Source organism: Eurytemora carolleeae, unplaced genomic scaffold (genome assembly GCF_000591075.1).
Source record: "Eurytemora carolleeae unplaced genomic scaffold, Eaff_2.0 scaffold7, whole genome shotgun sequence".
Taxonomy (NCBI): Eukaryota; Metazoa; Arthropoda; class Copepoda; order Calanoida; family Temoridae; genus Eurytemora; species Eurytemora carolleeae.
Window position 1 is genome coordinate 238,971 of NW_019396407.1, and position 20,190 is coordinate 259,160.

The window sequence follows — 20,190 nt, forward strand, 5'->3', positions numbered from 1 at the left end:
GGTTAAGTATTGTCTGGTACTGTTAGGGATCCAGGGGTTAAGTATTGTCTGGTACTGTTAGGGATTCAGTGGTTAAGTATTGTCTGGTACTGTTAGGGATCCAGGGGTTAAGTATTGTCTGGTACTGTTAGGGATTCAGTGGTTAAGTATTGTCTGGTACTGTTAGGGATCTAGGGGTTAAGTTAAATATCTTCTTTGTACTAGTAGGAAAACCGGAAATTGTCTAGTACTGTTCGGGATCCAGGGGTTGAGTATTTTCTGGTACTGTTAGGAAACTAATTAAGATTTTGTTCTGGTACTGCTAGAGATTCAAGTGCTAAGTATATTCTGGTACTGTTAGGAATCTAGGGGCCAAGTATTTTCTGGTACTTCTAGAGGTTCTAGGGCCAAGTCTTTTTCTGGTACGGCTGGGGAACCATGGGTTAAGTATGTTCTGATACAGCTGGAGATCATCCTAAGAAGATATTTTCTCGTAAAATTAAACCTTTTCAATCAGTTTTTTGACAATTAAGATACTTTTTATTCAAGGGTGGTGAAGAAACCAGTGCTTAGGATCCGGATCCGTTGGATCCGCAAGATTTTGGCTTTCTAGATCCGGATCTGCAAAAATATGTTGATTCACGGTTTCGGATCCAAGGGGCAAAATATCAACCAAAAACTGAAGAAAAAAAACTTTTTTACTCTTCTTAAAACCCAAATCTGAAATATTGGAAAAAGAGAGATTATAAAACTTTCCTGATCTCTGAATGGTTATCAAGTTATAACATAAAAATAAGCGAATAAAAGAAGATAATATTTTGACAATTTTGTTTGTTAAAAAAATTCAGGAAATATTAAAGAATGTTCATGATATTAATAATCACAAAATCCATATTTCAGGAGGAAAGGGAATGATAGTTTATCTATCTATCTACCAGATTTTTGTAAACACGAAGTAAACCAACTTATTTCTCTTTTCACAGGAGATTCAATTATTTTCAGGTTTGAATATTCAAATAATCTTTTTAAGAAATGATTCAAAAAGTATTATCATGAGATCGGAACTTTTGTATTGAGTATTTTTAATCTTGATTCCTGGATCTTAATATCCAATGTGGACACTCTTAAATTTGAGGATCAATTCTTTATCGGAACTCTTTTATTGAGTATCTTTAATCTTAAACGCTGGATCTTAATATCCAATGTGGGCACTCTTAAATTTGAGGATCAATTCTCTATCCCTCCATTTTAGTTATCCCTGCAGGGTATAACCACAACGGGATATCGAAGAGAAACTAAATTTATCCTTAAGTCTGTATCGATCCCGTGATTCACAGCACAGGACAATAGTTATAATTTCTGAACACTTTAAGATTTAATTTTAAACCAAATTTAATTTAAAAATTCTAAAAGAAATTATTTTGATTAGTGGAGCTGATGAAGTTGGAATCCTAAGATCTTTGATGAATTGTTTAAAGATTTCTAGTTTTAGTCTTTCTTCTCTATATGGTGACCAGGGAGTCAATATTTCCAGGTTAGTTTTTAAATAAATTATTATAACTCGGTCAAGATTGTATTTACGTAATTTTATATAACCTCAATTTTAAACCTTCCTCTCAGCAAAACTGATTCAGATATTTTTGTTTTTCTACCTGAAATTCGATAACTTTCAATTGCGATATATGTAGCTTGTGGATCGTGGATTTATATGCAAAAGAATAAAGGAAGGAAATTTACTAATTTACCTACATTTTAATGCAGAAAAGTTACATTCTTACATCGAGGTGTCAAGGGTACCATTGTGAATCCGTCACTTAAAAGAACATGGACAAGGACTTGAAATGAAATATTGAAAGAAAGAAAAACTATGCTAGAATAATTATTGTAACTTATTTGCTAACACTGGAGAAAAAAGTATTGCTTTGGATCTATTGGATTTTGATGTCATGTAAAAAATGCATCCGGATCCATCTAAAAAATATTTTACAACAATATTTGTGAATTGAATCGTTAATTGTATGTTTTTTTTTTGTTTTCTGGAAATATCAAACATTTTTTGCATATATAACTAAGGTTTTCAAAAATAACGGGAAATGTGTGTTTGTTCATTTTACCTTAACGCTTCTAATATGTACCTCTGCATTTGTCAATTTATAAATTTTGAATTAAATATCTTTTACAGGTACCAAATATCCTCATGGAGCAGGTAAGCTTTAGCCTTCTTAATCTGAATTTGCTTCTTGTTTTTTCCTTCCTTAATGACTTCAGAGACTAGCGCTGACTATTACCAATATAAGAATATGACGATCATTTTATGAAGGGAGGGGGGTTGTTACTTTTTAGCTTAACATTTTGTATTTACTCTAGAAAAAACTATTTCACTTCAGCTGGAAAAAAATATTTTTTTTATAGAATACATTTGATTTTTTTAGTAGGACTCAGATGGTTGTTATGCAGCCTATCTCTTCTATTAAATCTGAGGAAAATGAATGCATCAAAAACATAAATATTTATAAGCTACTTTTAATATCTTAAATGATATGTTTTATTAGCTTAAAATTGGCTAAATGTGATTCCTCAAAAATCGGTCCAGTAATTAACCAAAAATATTTGCTGAAGATTAAATCTTGTTTAAATTCTTCAATGGTGAAGATTCTGAAGGGGGGAGATTCTGAAGTCATCAGGTTGACCCAGATAGTTATAATTGATCAATCTAAATGCATTTATGCTGATTAGTCAGAAGATACTGATCCTGGGATAGATGATGGAAATGACACTTCACAAAGCCTGAATACAGAACCCAAAGATGAAATCAAATCCTCATTAAAGAATTGTCACAAAGGGACTGAACCCAATTTGGAAGAGGGAACCGATGATGAGAAGAGTTTGCATGAAAGATTACATTCAAGGAAGAAAAGACTGAAGGCTAATAAATCTCCCCTGGCACTTCTTGATGATAAGACTGAAGAACCGGAGAGTGAAAAGGATAAAGATACTCATCAGCCGGAAACCCAAACAGCAAAGGTTGATATTGAGCGGAAGAAAGATGATCCTAAGGCTGTGGCAGATGAGAAAACTGAACTTGAAGTGTTCAACCAAAAAGAGCCTCTGACAGTGAAGCGGAAGGTTCTTAGAAAACCTTGCAAGAAGCGAATAACTGAAGTACATGATGACGTTATGACTGATCCTGACAAAATTATCTGGAAGAACATACTCTGCATTGTCTGCAAAGAAGAAATTAAATGCTTTAAAGAAAAACAAAGTGAAAACAGGAAAGAATCACTATCATTAAGTAATTAGTAATTCATTGACATTTTTTTAAGATTTTTAAATTGACATTAAAACCCTTTTAAAGTTATTCTTTTAAAAAGTGCTTAGGATTTGGATCCGCAAGATTTTGGCTTCCTGAATCCGGATTAGGATCCGCAAAAATATGCGGATCCACGGATCCGGATCCAAGGGGTAAAATATCAACTAAAAACTGCAAGAACAACTTTATTTCTCCTAAAACCCAGCTCTGAACTTTTGAAAAAAAGATATTATAAAAATTTCCTCATTTCTGAATGGTTAGTAAAGTTTTAAAATAAAAATAAGCGGAAAAAAATAAAAACAAAAAATTTGAAAATTATTTTTTGTTCAAAAAATTCAGTAAATCTTGAAGAAATGACCTGGATCCGGCTCCAGATCCATTTTTTCCAGTGCGGATCCAGGATCCAGATCCGCATCAAAATTAAATGGATTTAAATATGAGATGATATAACTTCTTTCTTAAACTTAGGCGAAAATATCAGAACCATTTACTCTCCCACTTCACAGAGACTTTGTTCTCAAGTTTACCATTTAGCAAAGATTACAGTTGTAACTACAGTGATTGCAGGTATATATATAGAATTTGTAGGTGGGATTGATAAATATATATATATCTGATGAATGGGATTGCCTAGGGCCAGGAACAATCCCAGTTTTGAAAAAGTAAAAATAATCATTGGTCATGGATCAATGATAAAGTTTAGCTGGTTCACTGACCAGTGTCCGAATTTAATGAATTTAAGACGCGTCTCAAATCCCCTAAAAGACTGGTTTCAATTGAGCGCTGGCTTAAATCTTGAAAATTGAATTCTAAGTGGAACCAACCAAATGTGGCTCAAATTCTTTAAATTCGGTCTCAGAATTAATAACGTTAGCTTGTTTTAACAATTCTTACTCTTTAATTCAAATTTTGAGATAAGAAATGATCTTGAATGAGGTTTTTAAGGAGTTTGAAATTGTTACCTAAAGAATTATGAAACATATTTTTATTTTCTTAGTTATCTCTGCAGAAACCGTGGTTCTTTCATTCAACATCTTTCCTTTAAACATTCTGAGTGGTTCAAGAGAATCAACAGAATAATACAGGTTAACCTCCTTCATACATATTAAATAATTCGCCTTATACATATTTTGAAGATTTACTCACTCTTGTGATTACTAGGAATGTGAGAGCATGGAAAGTGTGTTAGAACTTGTGGATAAAGATGAGATGGAAAGAATAAAGTTATTCTTCTCAAATGATCTCAGAATTTTACCTCTAGGAAAAGATCTGAAGCTGAAGTCTAGATGGGTTGAAGGTAGTAAACCATGTGTATCTCTGTTCAAACCCATTGCCATTTAGTTTTGCAAGATATTTCTTTTCTAGATAAGTTCAAGTCTATTAATAAATAATTTTTCCCCTACTTGTTAGTAATGTAAGTTCAAATAAAAATCAGATGTTCTATTGCTAGTTAGCACAAAATTTAAAACAAAATTCTTATCTCAGGTACTGATCTTGGTAACTTGGGGGATGAGCTCAATATTGCGGAAAAATATACTGAAACTGAAAAGAAATGTGCATCCTCTGAAACATTGTTGACAAATTCTGATATTGATATTGATGATCTGTTGGACAGCCCTAAACGCCCTGATATTGATGATCTGTTGGACAGCCCTAAACGCCCTGATATTGATGATCTGTTGGACAGCCCTAAACGACCTGATAAAACTGAGATCAGGTTGCACCATCTAAACCAAGAAAAATCACCAATTCAGTCAGAAAAAGAAAATTCTGATGTATCAAGGACATCAAGCCCTCTTGTTGCCCTTCCATCCACAATTGTATCTGAGGAAATAGCCAGTACAAGGCTTTGCTGTGAACTATGTCAGAAAGAACTTGATGTTGTGAAAGGGGATCTTCAAAAGAACAGATATCAATATTTTAACCATTTACTTCAGCATCAAGAGATTGAAAGCCTGTTTGAAATCCCAAATGCCAAAAAGTTAGTTTGTAAAGCAGATCTGTGTTCCTTCCAGACAGCGACAAAGCTCAAATATTGTCTCCACTTGGCAGACAGGCATCATGAGCTGTTGGACAAGCTTGAGACTTACATAGAAAATAATTCTGACAATATTGATCCAAGTGTTCGAGCAACATCACAGGTGCTAATAGAAATTAGAGAAACATTACTTTATGATCCTAGAATTGTTGATGGCAGTTATACTAGGCCCTCCTCCGCTGTTCCTTCATGTTCTATAAGGGGGGAAAGCATGGTCTCAAGTTCTGTTGGCAGAAGTAGGAATAAAATCCGTTCATTTGGCTTATTAGGTCAAGATGAAGGAGAGGAAACAGAAACATGCAATGCCTCCACTGTTACTGACTTTACTTCATCAGATTTTTACCCTAAAATAGTTATTCAGTCTCAAATTGAAATTGAAAGTGCCAAAAATGTTCAACGTTTTCCTGAACAGCTACTTGAAGAAAGTCCAGACACAAATACTGATGTTGATGAATCTTTACATGCATCCAATAAAGAGTTTTCTGGTAAAATTATACCTAGGCATCTTGAACCTGATGCATGTTCTAAAGACCCAGAAACTGCTACAGGCGAGAAAAACTCTACTGTAAGGGAATATGCAGGGTTTGTCTGCAAGTCCTGCTCTGGGTTCTATAGAAACCGTTCAGAGATAGTGTACCATGTATTAATAAATCATATGAACCATTTGTTTGTTGGTGTGCAAAGAAAAAGTGTTAACAGTTGTACTGAACACAATACCTCATATGAAAGCTGGGAGGGATTTGTAACCCACAACATGTTTCATCATCCAGAGTTTAGGGCTGAGAAAGATCATCTAGAGGGAATGATCCAATGGTTTGAAAGATCTAAAGACACATTTAATTTTGTTGAGGAAGAAGGATCTCAAGTAGTTCAGAAGGTAGGCCATCTAATTTCAATAGAATCAGCATCAGAACATTTTTTTTCATAATTATTCAAAAAAAAGTTACAAATATATGTTCTCTTTTTTTCCTTAAAATCTGTTCCATTTTATTCTAATCCTGATTTCAGATTAATTCTGTGAAAAGAAAATTCATATCGATTAAAGAACTTTTGTAAAAACCTTCATTTTTACAAAAGTTTATTAAATCAAATGTTTGATTTAAAAATGGTAGGTTTCCTATGGTTTTTGACCATATGAATCAGAGCTTAGACAATGATATAATAATTTCATTTTAACATCAATATTTTTAATATATAAATTATAGGAGATAAAGCAAGAAATGACCGTAGACCCTGTGCCTGTAGATATCTTTGATACAGATAGTTCCGTCACTAACTGGACCTGTAAAGTTTGTAGATCCCCTTTCTCTGAAGAAGACCTAATACGAAAGCATGTTATTCTTGAGCATCTACAGGACTATTACAAGGTTAATAATCCACAACATTGGGTTACAAAGATAAAGGGATTATAAATTGTGGCAAAAACTCAATTACTTTGTCATGAGAATATTCAATTGTTGCAGAATTTATTTTGACTTCCCTTTAAGGTTGGTCACTGTTGATTTTGTCACCTGCCTGTTTTTCAGTATTAAATCTGGGTGACTTGATTTTTAATTTTGATGTGGACTTTGAATTTATTACTTCGGAGTGATGGTTGACTGGTTATTTGTATCATTATTATAGGATCTTGTACCTGATACGGCAAAAATCTACATGTGTACTCAATGTCACAACCATTCTACAACTGATAGAAGAAGTCACATTCTTCACCTTGCAATGATACACCAGGTTAGCCTTAGTTTTAGATAAAAAAAATTTAAAGATTTTAAAGAGGTTTGTTTTTTTCTTGATAAAATCATTTATTTCCCTGATGGGGAGAAGAAACAATTTTAAGGATAAATAAATAAATTTTTGGGATTAAAATTATTATTTGGTTGAACTTGCTAGATGATGTCCAGTAATTCTTGAAAATATATACCCCTTAGTTTTAGTCGATTTTATATTTTCGATTTCCTTAGATGCAATTTTACTTCAGGTTGTTGAAGAAGACCGTATTTATGAATATATTACTGAATCACGGGCCTTGCTTCTTGACATTGATGTCATCCGATGCCGTTGTGGTCAAAGTTTTGAAGATCAAAACAAGCTTGAAGATCACATTACATCTGCCCACTTCAAAGCCAGGTTTAAGAATATCCCTAAGCGGTTAAATGTTTACAAATGCACTCACTGTAAAGAAAATTTTGAGCGTAGATATCATCTTATCCAGCATCTTGTCCTGGAACATAGTTACATCTCTCAACCAGAAATAGATAAATACATCCCGGGCAATGGAAACCGATCAGATCTGAGTCAATCAGATGATGAGATGGGGGATGATGATTCGGCTATAGATTTCAACGACAGTGTATCACAGGTAAGAAAAATTTATGGTCAAAGGGACTGTAAGTGTAACCCTTAAAATCTTAGTCTGATTAAATATGAATTTTACATTCATAATTTTGTTTATTTAAACTGTTTAATATCATTTGTGATTTCTCCTCAAAAATGACAATTTTTGCTTTATTAAAGACAACAAAGATATCAGAGGTAAACACCTTTCTATTCAGAAAAGCACCATTATCTTCAAAATTGTTGTCAGATTAAGGTTTCAAGGCTACCTTTGAATGAAGGGTCACTTAAAAATTTTCTTTTCAAATGATGCTTTTGGACGTAATTGACATTAAAAAGAAAGAATTTGATTAAAATATTGCAAATGCTATAAAAGTGGCCAGTCGCGCGGGACAAGAATGTCATCTTATATTTTACGTTTTTGAAAGTATTGTTTAAAAAAACACAAACTCTATTCCATGGTAGCAACTTGAAGAAAAAAAATATTCCTCAACTTCAGGTGCACATTGAGAAGGTGCTAGTAGATGGTCCAGGCGCAAACGTTCGTCTCAACCTACATTGTCCCGTCTGCATGAAAAGGATCCTACAACCTTCAAACTTTGAGGTAAGTCAGTAATTTTTAGGATTTTAATCAAAATTAATCTGCTAAAACTATTTGGAAACTTATTTTAGGATTTTAATCAAAATTAATCTGCTAAAACTATTTGGAAATTGATTTTAGGATTTAAATCAAAATTTATCTGCTGAAACTATTTGGAAACTGAAGCACGTTTAAGGGTTTTGGGCGTTTTTCGAATATCAATCTTTGCTCTGCCAAGGAAATCTTATAGTTTTTGAAGTTGAAATCCAATATGTTTTTTAAAAATGTTTTTATATGTGCATAAATAGTGAGAGAGAAAATTCAATCATTTTAAATGTTAATTCATTTTTACGTTTAAAAAACGCAGATTCATCAAATATATTTGGTGACCATTCTGGAGTAACCGGAGTAATAATTATTTTCAAATTGAATTCAAAGGTTGATTCAAAATATGGAATTGTGGTCGAATGAGATTGATAAAACTTATTTTTGATGTTTTAGGATCATCTTGAGACACATGGTATCAGTGCTGAACCGGTTTTTTACTGTTCTGAGTGTGATTGCACGATGGCATTTTCACAACAATTCTACCACGTCTTAAATCATCACGCTAACAAGGAAACCAGGTAGACCAACAAGGGCGAGTACAAGGGGGAAGGGCAATTGCGTAAGGGAAGCAATACCCAATAATATAGACTTCTTAATCCCACAAACAAATTTCTATGATGAGTCAAAAGAAAATTTGGGGCTCACTATTAACCCACCACGCTGCTGAAAATGGACCATCAGGATTCAAGTCAAAACACCTAAAATTTTCCTTTAGAATATATGTATATGCAGTCTACTGAGTTACAATCTCAATTTTCAGAAAATGCCACCAAGGCAATTTTGGGCAAATCTATTTTTAAGGAATATGAAAATTCAAGTGCATTTACAGGTCTAAAATAATACTTAAATTTCGTTTTAAAACTTAAATCTTATTCTTCTTGGTTTTTTGACAATTTTACCACTTATGCCACCAAGGGAATTTTGGGCAAATCCATTTTTAAGGAATATGAAAATTCAAGTGGATACGTTTTCAGAACTAGCTTTTTTAATTATTAAATATCGACAACGAAAAATAAAGTAAAAATTATACAGTAATCTAATTAGATGGTTAGGAACATATTTCTCAAAAGAAATTTGTCAATATATCATTGCTAAAATCGATTATTTCGTGTTCATTATTATATTGAATTTCTTATTTTCTTTGAATTTATTCGTAGATTTCTTCAAATTTTTCAAATGTCGTCTTTTCAATAATAATTTTAGAAAATCTGCAGAAAATCTTTGTGAATAATGAGAAACCAGAATAATGAGAAAATATAAACTAATAATTGAACAAGATTACTTATTTTCGATGATAAGATTAATTTTTATTTTCTCAACATGTTCCTATACATGACGTCTGTAGTTTATTGTAGAACTTTTTTACATTCTATGTCGTCATTATTTAATAATTTAAGAAAACTAATTCTGAAAACGTATCCACCCCCAAAATAGGAGTTTTGAACGTCGAATTAGCGCTCAAACTCAGGATTTACAGATCTTCAAAGTAGTTTAATATGTCTCAAATGAATCCGAAAGAAGTTTTCCACAACACTGCATACTCAGTTTAACTACCTTAAATAGCCGGACACTAATATGTGTACCTTTATAACTCTGGACTGCTACTAAGGTTTAAATACTGGGTTCAATTTCATGCTTTGGTTCAAGTCCAGTTTCGGTTGCGTTTGTTCATAAACATTAAACAACCAGTATACAATTGTACAATGTACAGTCACCGAAAATGAGTTCATTGCATATTTCGGAATTTAGTTTATTTTGAGTACAAATTTCTCTGCTGGCCTTACCTTACCTTGGGAATCCTAATAGGATTTGAACTTAAAAAAGCAAATTTTGGATTATATCATCATTCTGTAAACACAGCATTTAAAATTATAATTGTCAACTAGAAAAGTAGTATATCTCCCCCGCACTTGCATCAGACCTACCAAAAGTTGAAGGTAAAATTGTGTACACTCCCTTTAATTTTTACCAATATTGTAGTATCCGGTGTTTAAGCTGTGATGTGCTGGTTGTTGGAACCGGAGGTAAGGATATCCACTCCAAACTCAAGAATCATGCGACCACTGGGCAACATGCAGACAATGCCAAGCTCTTCATGGAGAACCCAAGCAAGAACTTGTTCATTACCTTCAGGTCAGTAAATCTCTAGATAGGTGATACTCTAAACTAACTGATTTTAATAAAGTTCTAAAATGATCTTTTACAACATTTTCTAGTTGCAGCATTTGGGTCTAAATCGTTTGCTAGCCACTGTCCGCTTTCTTTCTACGAATTTCAGCGATTAAAGTTGAAACAAAAAATTGTTTTTGAATTACAAGAAATTCTCTGTTTTTATTTACATCATGTTTAAAAGAACATCTTATGAGGAAACCTTGAACTACAGACATTTAAAGTATTTTTCAGAAGTTTTTAACGAAAACTATGAAGTTTGATGAAACCAACTTAAAAACATTTAAAAAATATATTTATCTACATAAAAAAAAAAAATATATATACCTGGGCAACGACGTTTCCAGCAAGTGTATGATATTGCATTACTTTTTTAAACGTGGTCCCTTTATAGATTCCTTTTCTTGTTTAGGTATTCTTGCCAGCTGTGTCGTATTTTTTTCTCTAGAATAGATCTTATATCAGAGCATAGTTCCGAGCATAGGATAGATCCTGTTTACAAGGTAGATCTTATAAGTTCCGAGCATAGGATAGATCCTGTTTACAAGGTAGATCTTATATCAGAGCAAAGTTCCCACCATAGGATAGATCCTGTTTACAAGGTAGATCTTATATCAGAGCATAGTTCCCACCATAGGATGGATCCTGTTTACAAGGTAGATCTTATATCAGAGCATAGTTTCCACCATAGGATAGATCCTGTTTACAAGGTAGATCTTATATCAGAGCATAGTTCCCACCATAGGATAGATTACAAAGTAATACTTCAAAAATTTCAGGAAAACTTTTTCCTTTTTGCAAAATCGTTATTTTTTTCTTTGAAAAGTTCAATTATCTGTACCTCTACTCTTTTGAATTAAATGTACCTGTACCATTCTGAACTATCTGTACTTGTAATCTATTGAACTATCTGTACCTGTACCCTACTATATTATCAGTACCTGTACTCTACTATCTGTACCTGTACCCTACTATATTATCTGTACCTGTACTCTACTATCTGTACTTGTACTCTACTATCTGTACCTGTACTCTACTATCTGTACCTGTACCCTACTGAATTGCATTACTATCTGTGCCTGTAATCTATATAACTATCTGTACCTGTACCCTACTGAATTATTAGTACCTGTACTCTACTATCTGTACCTGTACCCTACTATGTTATCTGTACCTATACTCAACTATCTGTACCTGTACTCTACTATCTGTACCTGTACTCTACTATCTGTACCTCTACCCTCCTATCTGTACCTGTACCCTACTGAATTATCTGTAACTGAACTCTACTATCTGTACCTGTAACCTACTAAATAGCATTATCTGTACCTGTACTTTACTGAATTATCTGTACCGGTACTCTACTGAATTCGCTGTACCTGTACTCTTTTTAATTATCTTTACCAGTACCCTACCGAATTAGTTTTTCCTGTACTCTGTTGAGTTATCTGTACCTGTGCCCACTTAACTATCTGTACCTGTACCCTACTTAATTATCTGTACCTGTACCCTACTGAATTGTCTGTACCAGTACCCTACTAAATTGTCTGTACCTGTACCCTACCGAATTAGTTTTTCCAGTACTCTGTTGAATTATCTGTACCTGTGCCCACTTAACTATCTGTACCTGTGCCCACTTAACTATCTGTACCTGTACCCTACTGAATTGTCTGTACCAGTACCCTACTAAATTGTCTGTACCTGTACCCTACCGAATTAGTTTTTCCTGTACTCTGTTGAATTATCTGTACCTGTGCCCTACTTAATTATCTGTACCTGTACCCTACTGAATTATCTGTACCTGAACCCCACTGAATTGTCTGTACCTCTTCTCTGTTATCTGTACCTGTAAGTGTACCCTACTATCTGTACCTGTACCCTACTTAATTATCTGTGCCTGTACTTTATTATCTGTACCTGTACCCTACTATCTGTACATGTACCCTACTCAAGTATCTGTACCTGTACCCAACTAAAGTGTCTGTACATGTACTTTATTATCTGTACCTGTACCCTGCTATGTTTAGTGTCATCTGTGTGATTTCTCTAAAGCTGCGTCCAAGTTCTCAAACCACTGTATGGGAATTCAGCACAGACACAAGGTAGACAAAACTTGTATAATTTATAAATGATTTCTCTATTAAATTGTTTTATTTTTTAACTGCTTCTTGGCTATTTGAAATGTTTTGGGGTTTTTAATAGTTTAGTTGATTACGGATACAATTGTATATAAATTGATTGATTTAAATGTTATTGTTTTTACCGCCCCTTGACCAACATAACCGACGTATGATCCCCAACAGTAGGTCTAGTTAAATCAGGGGCGGGACAGTGCATCCTGCTGCCTGGGCGGTCAGGGGGGTCCACATTGGGGCCTCTTGCAGATTTCACTTCCTTATGAATCCTTAGGATGTTGAGTTCCATAACTGTTCCTTGGGACAATAAAGTAAAATAATATTTTAATCTCAAAAGATGATCAATTGGAAATTAAAAATTTTACCTAACCAAGGGTTACCTATGTAAAGTATATGTGTTCTGAATAGTAGATGAAAAATTTCTATCTGATTTCTTTTGATTAAAAGATTGACTTGGTTGGTTTGAGGACAGATGATATATTCTACTCCTGTAGAACCTGTAATATTGCTACAGACTTCCAAACCATACTTAAACATTTAAAGGTAAATATTAAAGGGAATATTAACTTAATTTAAAGTGAACACCATTAATTAAACCCTACGTAACATTGAATAATTTTAGAGTCGTCCTTTTATAGAATTGAATAAGTTTAGGAACCTAATTTGATTAATTTAAGCTAGGTAGCTGAACTACCTACCATATGTATCTGCATTGTAGTTATCATCTATAGAATTGAATAAGTTTAGGAAGCTAATTTGATAAATTTAAGCTAGGTAGCTGAACTATCAACCATATGTATCTGCAGTGTAGTTATCATCTATAGTATGGACTAATCCTCAATCATCCATTGAACCGTATATAGATCTGGCTCAAATTCATTAAATTCGGTCCCAGGACTCCTTCTCTAGGGAAAGTATCGATCTGTCTACAAAAAAAAATAGCAGCACTTGGCACTGGCACTGAAAGTGGTTTTGAAAAGCCTTTTCAAATCTAAAGTGAATGACGGTCGATTGATTGATTGATTGATTGATTGATTGATTGATTGATTGATTAGGATGGTAAGGGTAAATGTGAGTTGATGTGTGGACCGTGTGATGTACAGTGGTTGGAGGTAACATATAGATAATTCAGAATTGCAGTAACCATTTTTTTAATTCCAAACAAATTTCTCCCTATTTTATGAAGATAAATAAAAAGAAATTATTATGGAGATATATTTTTTGTGAAGGCTGTGAATCCTGTTGAAACTTTGACCCTGCATGTTAACACCACTAAGCACACCAACTGTGTATCAGAGTTTAATAAAACCCCTCGGCCTTACAACCATTTTAATTCAGAATACAGGTAAACTCGGTCTTTGGCATTCCATTTCACCATGGGTTTTTTTTTGGCTTTCTAGTGGGCCTAACAAAATTTCACAAAGTTGTACACAACTCCAAATACTGTTTCTACTAGTTTGCTTTTTTTAAATCATGCAAAATTTTAATTTTGGCAGGAAGATGCAAGTCTGAACTTGAAACGACCAAACATTCGGTAGCTATGGTTTGAAAAACCTTTCAGGGGTTATTTCTTCATAGTTAGCATTTTACAAAGTGAAAATAGAAAACAATTTTTCAAAACATGCCTATATAGAATATGTGAATTAAAACGCTTCTCAAAAGTCAAGTACAGTTTCAGTACTAAATAATTTATTCTTTTTAGATCTAATTTGTACAATGAACATGAAAACAGTTTAGTTGTATTGTGATATTTAGATATAAATGTGAGTCATGCTGTCTAGTATTTCCCTCCGTGAATAGAATAAACTCTCATAAAATCTGCCAAAAATTTAACTTTAGGTAAAAATTTATCAAAATATAACAAAATTTGTTCTTTTATACCTAAATGTAAGAAAGCTAATTTAGAAAGACCAAAACATAATTTTCTGTCATTCTTTCATTTTCAAGATGTCTGCCTTGTGAGAAGACGACATTTAGAGCAGACTTCCAGTCACACATTGCTAGTCAGCAGCACAAACTTGTGATTAGTTCCCGAGCAAACTCAGGTCATTTCAGCATGTGTTACCTTGATAACGAATACATCGGAAGAATTTATCAAATGTCGTCTTGACTTTTTTATATGAGTTTTATACTATATTACGTAAATTTCAGTATTTGCGAAAATAAATAAATAGCCATGAATATGCGGGAACAGTTTTAAAGAGTTCCATATAATCATTAATTAAAAAACTAAATATCTGCAACACTCCATTATCAGAAAGTGAAGAATACGACATTTGATGAATTCTTTCGATGTATTCGTTATTAAGGGTTTCACTGTATAAGAAGTTTTTTACTGAGGTTTCACCGAGAAATCATTCAGTGGACCTATTTCCTAATAAATCTAGAATATAAAGCTATAAAAGTAAAATGAAAACCAACAATGCTTTCGTTAAAAGCATAAAACCAAAAAAAATATGAATATTTTAGGTTCAAAACTTCCTTACTTCTAAACCTATGACAAAAGCCCTTTTTTTTTGGGGGGGGGGGGGGGGGTAACAATCAAAGTTGCAAAAAAAAAATAGCTTTTTTAGATGAAAATTTTATATGTGTGTTTTTAAGACTAATACATCTTCTGTGTAGGTCCGCCAAGTATAAATGTTGACCATGCAAGTTCTCCTTCGGTTATAGACGAAGATTCACCGCCAAGAAATGTTAACGAAGTGTCACCGTATGGAATTTATGAAGAGGGTTCACCATCTGAAATCCAAATATTAGATTCGCCACCACCCCAGCGTAGATTAAGGTCAGAAATTATTTCAGTTAGACCCATAACACTTCAGAATAGGTACGTGTCATTTAAAAAATCTTATATGTATTTGATAATGTTATAGGGTCAGTAAGCATATTCCTAGAGACCCTCCATGCAAAAATAGCAATGTCTGATTTACAACGTACACCCTAAAAGCTTTGTTTTGTGGTTTCTTTTCAAAAGTGGCTTCCTTGCTAATAAGAGATCATGGAGTAATTATCAGAACTAAAAACTTTTTGAGTCAAAAAAACGACGTTATCTTTCACATTTTAGATCAGATTGAAGTTTCAAGGGTACCGTTGTAAATCAGGCAATGAAATCTTTTCAGTCCCATTCAAAAACAGTTTGACCATAAGCTTAAAATTAACTAAACTTGAGTCTAACAGTCGTCTTCTCATTCCACAGTTTTATGGGTCTAAACTGTAGAATATTGATATGAAAATAATTTACTTCTCTGAAGTGCCAATATATTGTAATTTTGTGGATATATTTTTTGTGTCTTGTTGTATAACATATTTTAGATGACGATGTTTTATATTGTATATATTGCCAATATATTGTAATTTTGTGGATATTTTTTTGTGTCTTGTTGTATAATATATTTTAGATGACGATGTGTTATCAAGTACTTCCATTTTAAATCTTTTTGTGCCATACTTTATTTAGTAAACTTGTGATTTCAAAGATTTTTTTATTTTGCATTTATTTGCTGTATTTACAAAAGGATATTGATTGATTTTAATCTAGGTTGATTTGAAAGTTGATTAATAATGGTTTCAGGATTTGTGACACTGTAGATTTATCTCGTCCTGGGAGTCCAGGGGAGAGTGTGCTTGAACTATCGATAGATGGAGCCACTTCATCAAACCTAGGAATTAGTCGGCCACCTTCATCTCAAACACATAGTTCATCATCCAGACTTTTATCAATCTCTGCTTCTACCAATCCAGAAGTGACGAGTTTAACTGAGTACACACCGTTCACAAAGGAACTTGGAAGTACGCACACCGGGCAAAAAAGAATGCGCACAGTGCAGGATATTAATAGAGATCGAAATTCTGCCAGGAAAAGAGGTTTATCTGATCTCAGTCAAGAGACAGCAACTATAACAAGAGTCCAAGGTAATCGCAAATCTCAATTATTTAAAGCTACATAATTTACTTCCTTTCCTTCATTTATTTAGTCTTTTTTCTGTCTAAAATAGTGTCAAATACTAATGATTAGCTCTTTCTCTACTGTTAAATAATTGCAAATAAACTATTTAAGCGATTTACTTAAGCATTGCTCAACTTTCCCTGGTCAAAACATTTAAAGCTAAAACACAAAAAGGAAAAAACAAAACTCTTATTCAACCCAGCGGAGGTGTGTTTTTAAGCATCCCTTTTATTTCTCCCCTAGTATCCATGCTTTCCTGGCACACACACTGAATCCTTAAAATTCAGGCCAGGACTGAACTACTAGATCCCATATAGACCAGGGGAAGTGGACGAGCTCAACCCTATTTTCATTGTATTGTTAATAATAATGATAAAGCTAGAAAAACAAAGAAATATCATTAGTTTTTGATCAGACATAGTTTTAAATAAAAATGCCACTCTATATATGCAAGTCCACTTAAATGTCCTCAATCCCTCTAAGCCTTTTATTTCAGTTGAAAGAAGACATACAAAAGTTACATCTCAGAATTTACCACGTGTAATCAACCCTGCCCCATACCCGACTCCAAATCTAGAAACAGATCCTTCAGTTGTAGAAATCAATATTCAGGTAAAAAAAATAGAATTTTTTGTTGTATACGGTGTTTTGGCAAAAATTCCCGCCAGTCAAAAGGTTGTTCAAATGATTCTACAGAGTGGGCCCATGCTGCTGGGTGGTGTAGGAGGACGGTGTTCCAATGATTCTACAGAGTGGGCCCATGCTGCTGGGTGGTGTAGGAGGACGGTGTTCCAATGATTCTACAGAGTGGGCCCATGCTGCTGGGTGGTGTAGGAGGACGGTGTTCAATGTCTATGCATGCAGAATAGTTAGCAGTATATGCTCTTTAACTTGTCCTTACCATGCCGAAAGTTGCAAAAAAATTAGGACTCATTGAAGGCTACATAGAGCTGAGTACAAGTAAAAGAGCATTATTCCCATCCGGTCCTCCCTTATATAGCTAAGAAACTGTCTTATGGTAAGTTTATAGAGCATACACGTTAATCAATCAATCAAAGTTTTCGCTTTGGATATTAACTTCAGGCATACTGCTCACTTAAAGGTTTCAACCTTTATTTAATATTTCTTAGTACTAATTTCTTTGACTTTAGGAAAGTGTTGGAGATAGGAGCTTACCTGTGGATGAAATTATAACAATAGAGTCTGATAATGTTCTACGATCTGCGAATGTGCGCACTGCCCCGCATTTATTTCGAACGCCTGCCCTCTTAGCCGGACCGTCTGCTCCAAAAAGACCGCGAAACACAAGTTCAGCTGTTAGAACTGAACTCTCGGTTGATTCACAGGCAAGCAGCTCTGGCACAGATGGTATCAGTTTATTCGTCTGCTTGGGAACCTGCCAGAAATCTTTCTTTGTTCAAAATGAGTTTAAAGAGCATTTAAAGCAGCATGATGAGCATCACGAAAGAGCTTGCATTAGTTGTAGAGCGTGTAATTGGCAGGCACAGGTACAAAAAATTGCTATAAACAATACTGAAGATTTAAACTTTATAAAATTGTCATGTTTTTTAGGGTTCTGATTTGTTAAACCAACTCAGCAAACATATCTTGGGAATATCTCATCATAGGAACAAAATTAAATACACTGCTTCCCGTCGCAAGAATTAATTTGATATTTATCAAAAATGTTTGTTTGTTGTGGAATGTTCTATCTATGTAAATATATAAACTTGGTAAATTATTTCAATGGCGTATGTGTTATGAACTTATTGTTTTGAATGATAAATTACCTTTTACATCATTAAGACTAAAAAACGGGAACCCATGATATCATCGTATACATTATGGTGCATTGTAGTCACCTTGTATATAATTCTGAGCAAATATGCTTTTAACTAAATTCGATGAAAAAAAAACGTATTTGAAGATAAATCTGTGAAAAGAAATGTATTGAGAGTTTGATGAACCGGAAAATATATAAAATGGATTCTACCTCAAAATAGATTTCTAAATTGGACAGAAATTGATGCATATATGAAGGAAGAGGTTCTAGACAANAGAGTAGATCTAGATTTAGTTAGGGTATGGCAAGCTTCCGTTAAAGAACAAGTTTATGAAAATCAACGAAAGATTCCATTTGTATAATTTTAAAAAATATATAAAAACCGAGTTGATTTTTTAATTTTTATGTTTTATTTTACGTTTTTAATGTTGTTGTCTTCTAATATTTCCTGTTATTTTCATAATAGATATTCGATAACTGCTGGAACGATTTCTGTAAAATCTTCTATCAGCGGTTTTAATGAGATTGAGATCTTTGATGACAAAGGTCAACTATATATAAGAACAACGGGATATCTGTAGGTCTTTTGAACGTTTTAAGCTGGCCGCCTAGAGAAATCATTACATATAGTAAAGTTCATCACTGATATATATAATCCTGTTCAGTGTCTACAACAGAATTAGATTTATGTCAAGAGTATCATAATCTTACGCTGTACGTGCTGGATTCGCCAATTTCTAGATTTCTTCTTCCGACACCCTCCATACACAAATATAATACATTGATTCAGATATGGGAATCGTTCTAAAACATCACAATTTGTAATTTGTATACTCAAACTGTGTTTACACAGGGTTTTCGTGCTTTTTCGTTATTAGTATGGACTTTCAAAATATTTAAATTTTCTTCTTTTAGTATCATGTTTTTTTGTAGGAGAAGCTTCACAAGTTAATAGGACCTCAGCCATAGTAAAAACGCAAAGAAAGGAATTGAGTCTTTGCCGAAGTCTCAATCATGTTTAAGCCCTATATCTTTGCAACCTGATTGTGTAAACCTTTAATATTTCATCTGACCGAATTCATAGTTCGAAATATGAAAGGTCTATACACAAAATTGGTTGTAAATAAGAAGGGATTGGAAAATCAAAGTTTGTGGCAAGGGCTCAATTCCACATATGGTCAACACACTATTTCCCAAGTTTATTGTAATGGAATAAATAAAAAAGGATTTAAAGACACTCAGCTTTTGACCTTTCTTTTGTCGAGATTCATGTTCCATACGCAACAGTACCTTTTTAATCTATATAATCATAGATGTAAGAGTTATCAATTATAATACAAGTAAAAAAAACGATAATTTCTTCCTCATTGTTACTGGTCGATAATGACATGCCGCTCCATAAATATTTATGGTGTGGCATGGCATGGCTTAAAGGGACTGTAAGCGTAATTTCAAGAGACCTTCCATTCAAAGAAGTCCAATGATTCACAACGGTACCCTTTATACCTTCAACAGTTTAAGGATAAGGGAGAATATTGGTATTTATTTAGATACAATTATTACGTTAACAGTCCCTTTAATTACTTTAAATTATGTCTGCAGAGGCCAAATTTAAAGAATTTGATCCACGGCTTAAATTTAAGCCGCAGCTCAAATATGGTTGGTTCTACTTAAATTTGTATTAAATTTTTCAAGATTTAAGCCGGCGGTCAATTAAAACCGGTTTTGGGGGGATTTGAGACGTGGCTTAAATTCATTAAATTCAGACACGGCGCTGAAAACTTTTAATGAAATATCCTTAATCACAATCT

General features: G+C 33.5%; 1 protein-coding gene across 1 annotated transcript; it reads left to right on the plus strand.

The window, feature by feature from the left end:
* Nucleotides 1-879: 879 nt before the first annotated feature.
* Nucleotides 880-18,596, plus strand: LOC111702683 (uncharacterized; the record flags this gene model as incomplete). Its single annotated transcript, XM_023474445.1, is given in 27 exon segments — nucleotides 880-981; nucleotides 1,409-1,513; nucleotides 2,162-2,185; nucleotides 2,412-2,460; nucleotides 2,716-3,251; nucleotides 3,758-3,856; nucleotides 4,287-4,374; nucleotides 4,451-4,586; nucleotides 4,775-6,204; nucleotides 6,533-6,694; nucleotides 6,951-7,055; nucleotides 7,303-7,683; nucleotides 8,158-8,262; nucleotides 8,740-8,864; nucleotides 10,327-10,479; nucleotides 10,928-11,018; nucleotides 12,543-12,617; nucleotides 13,098-13,193; nucleotides 13,706-13,762; nucleotides 13,880-13,995; nucleotides 14,406-14,489; nucleotides 14,598-14,695; nucleotides 15,273-15,435; nucleotides 16,222-16,562; nucleotides 17,093-17,208; nucleotides 17,748-18,104; nucleotides 18,169-18,596. Coding segments are annotated over 26 exon segments (5,154 nt in total). The 3' UTR covers nucleotides 18,265-18,596.
* Between the last annotated feature and the right edge of the window lie 1,594 nt (nucleotides 18,597-20,190).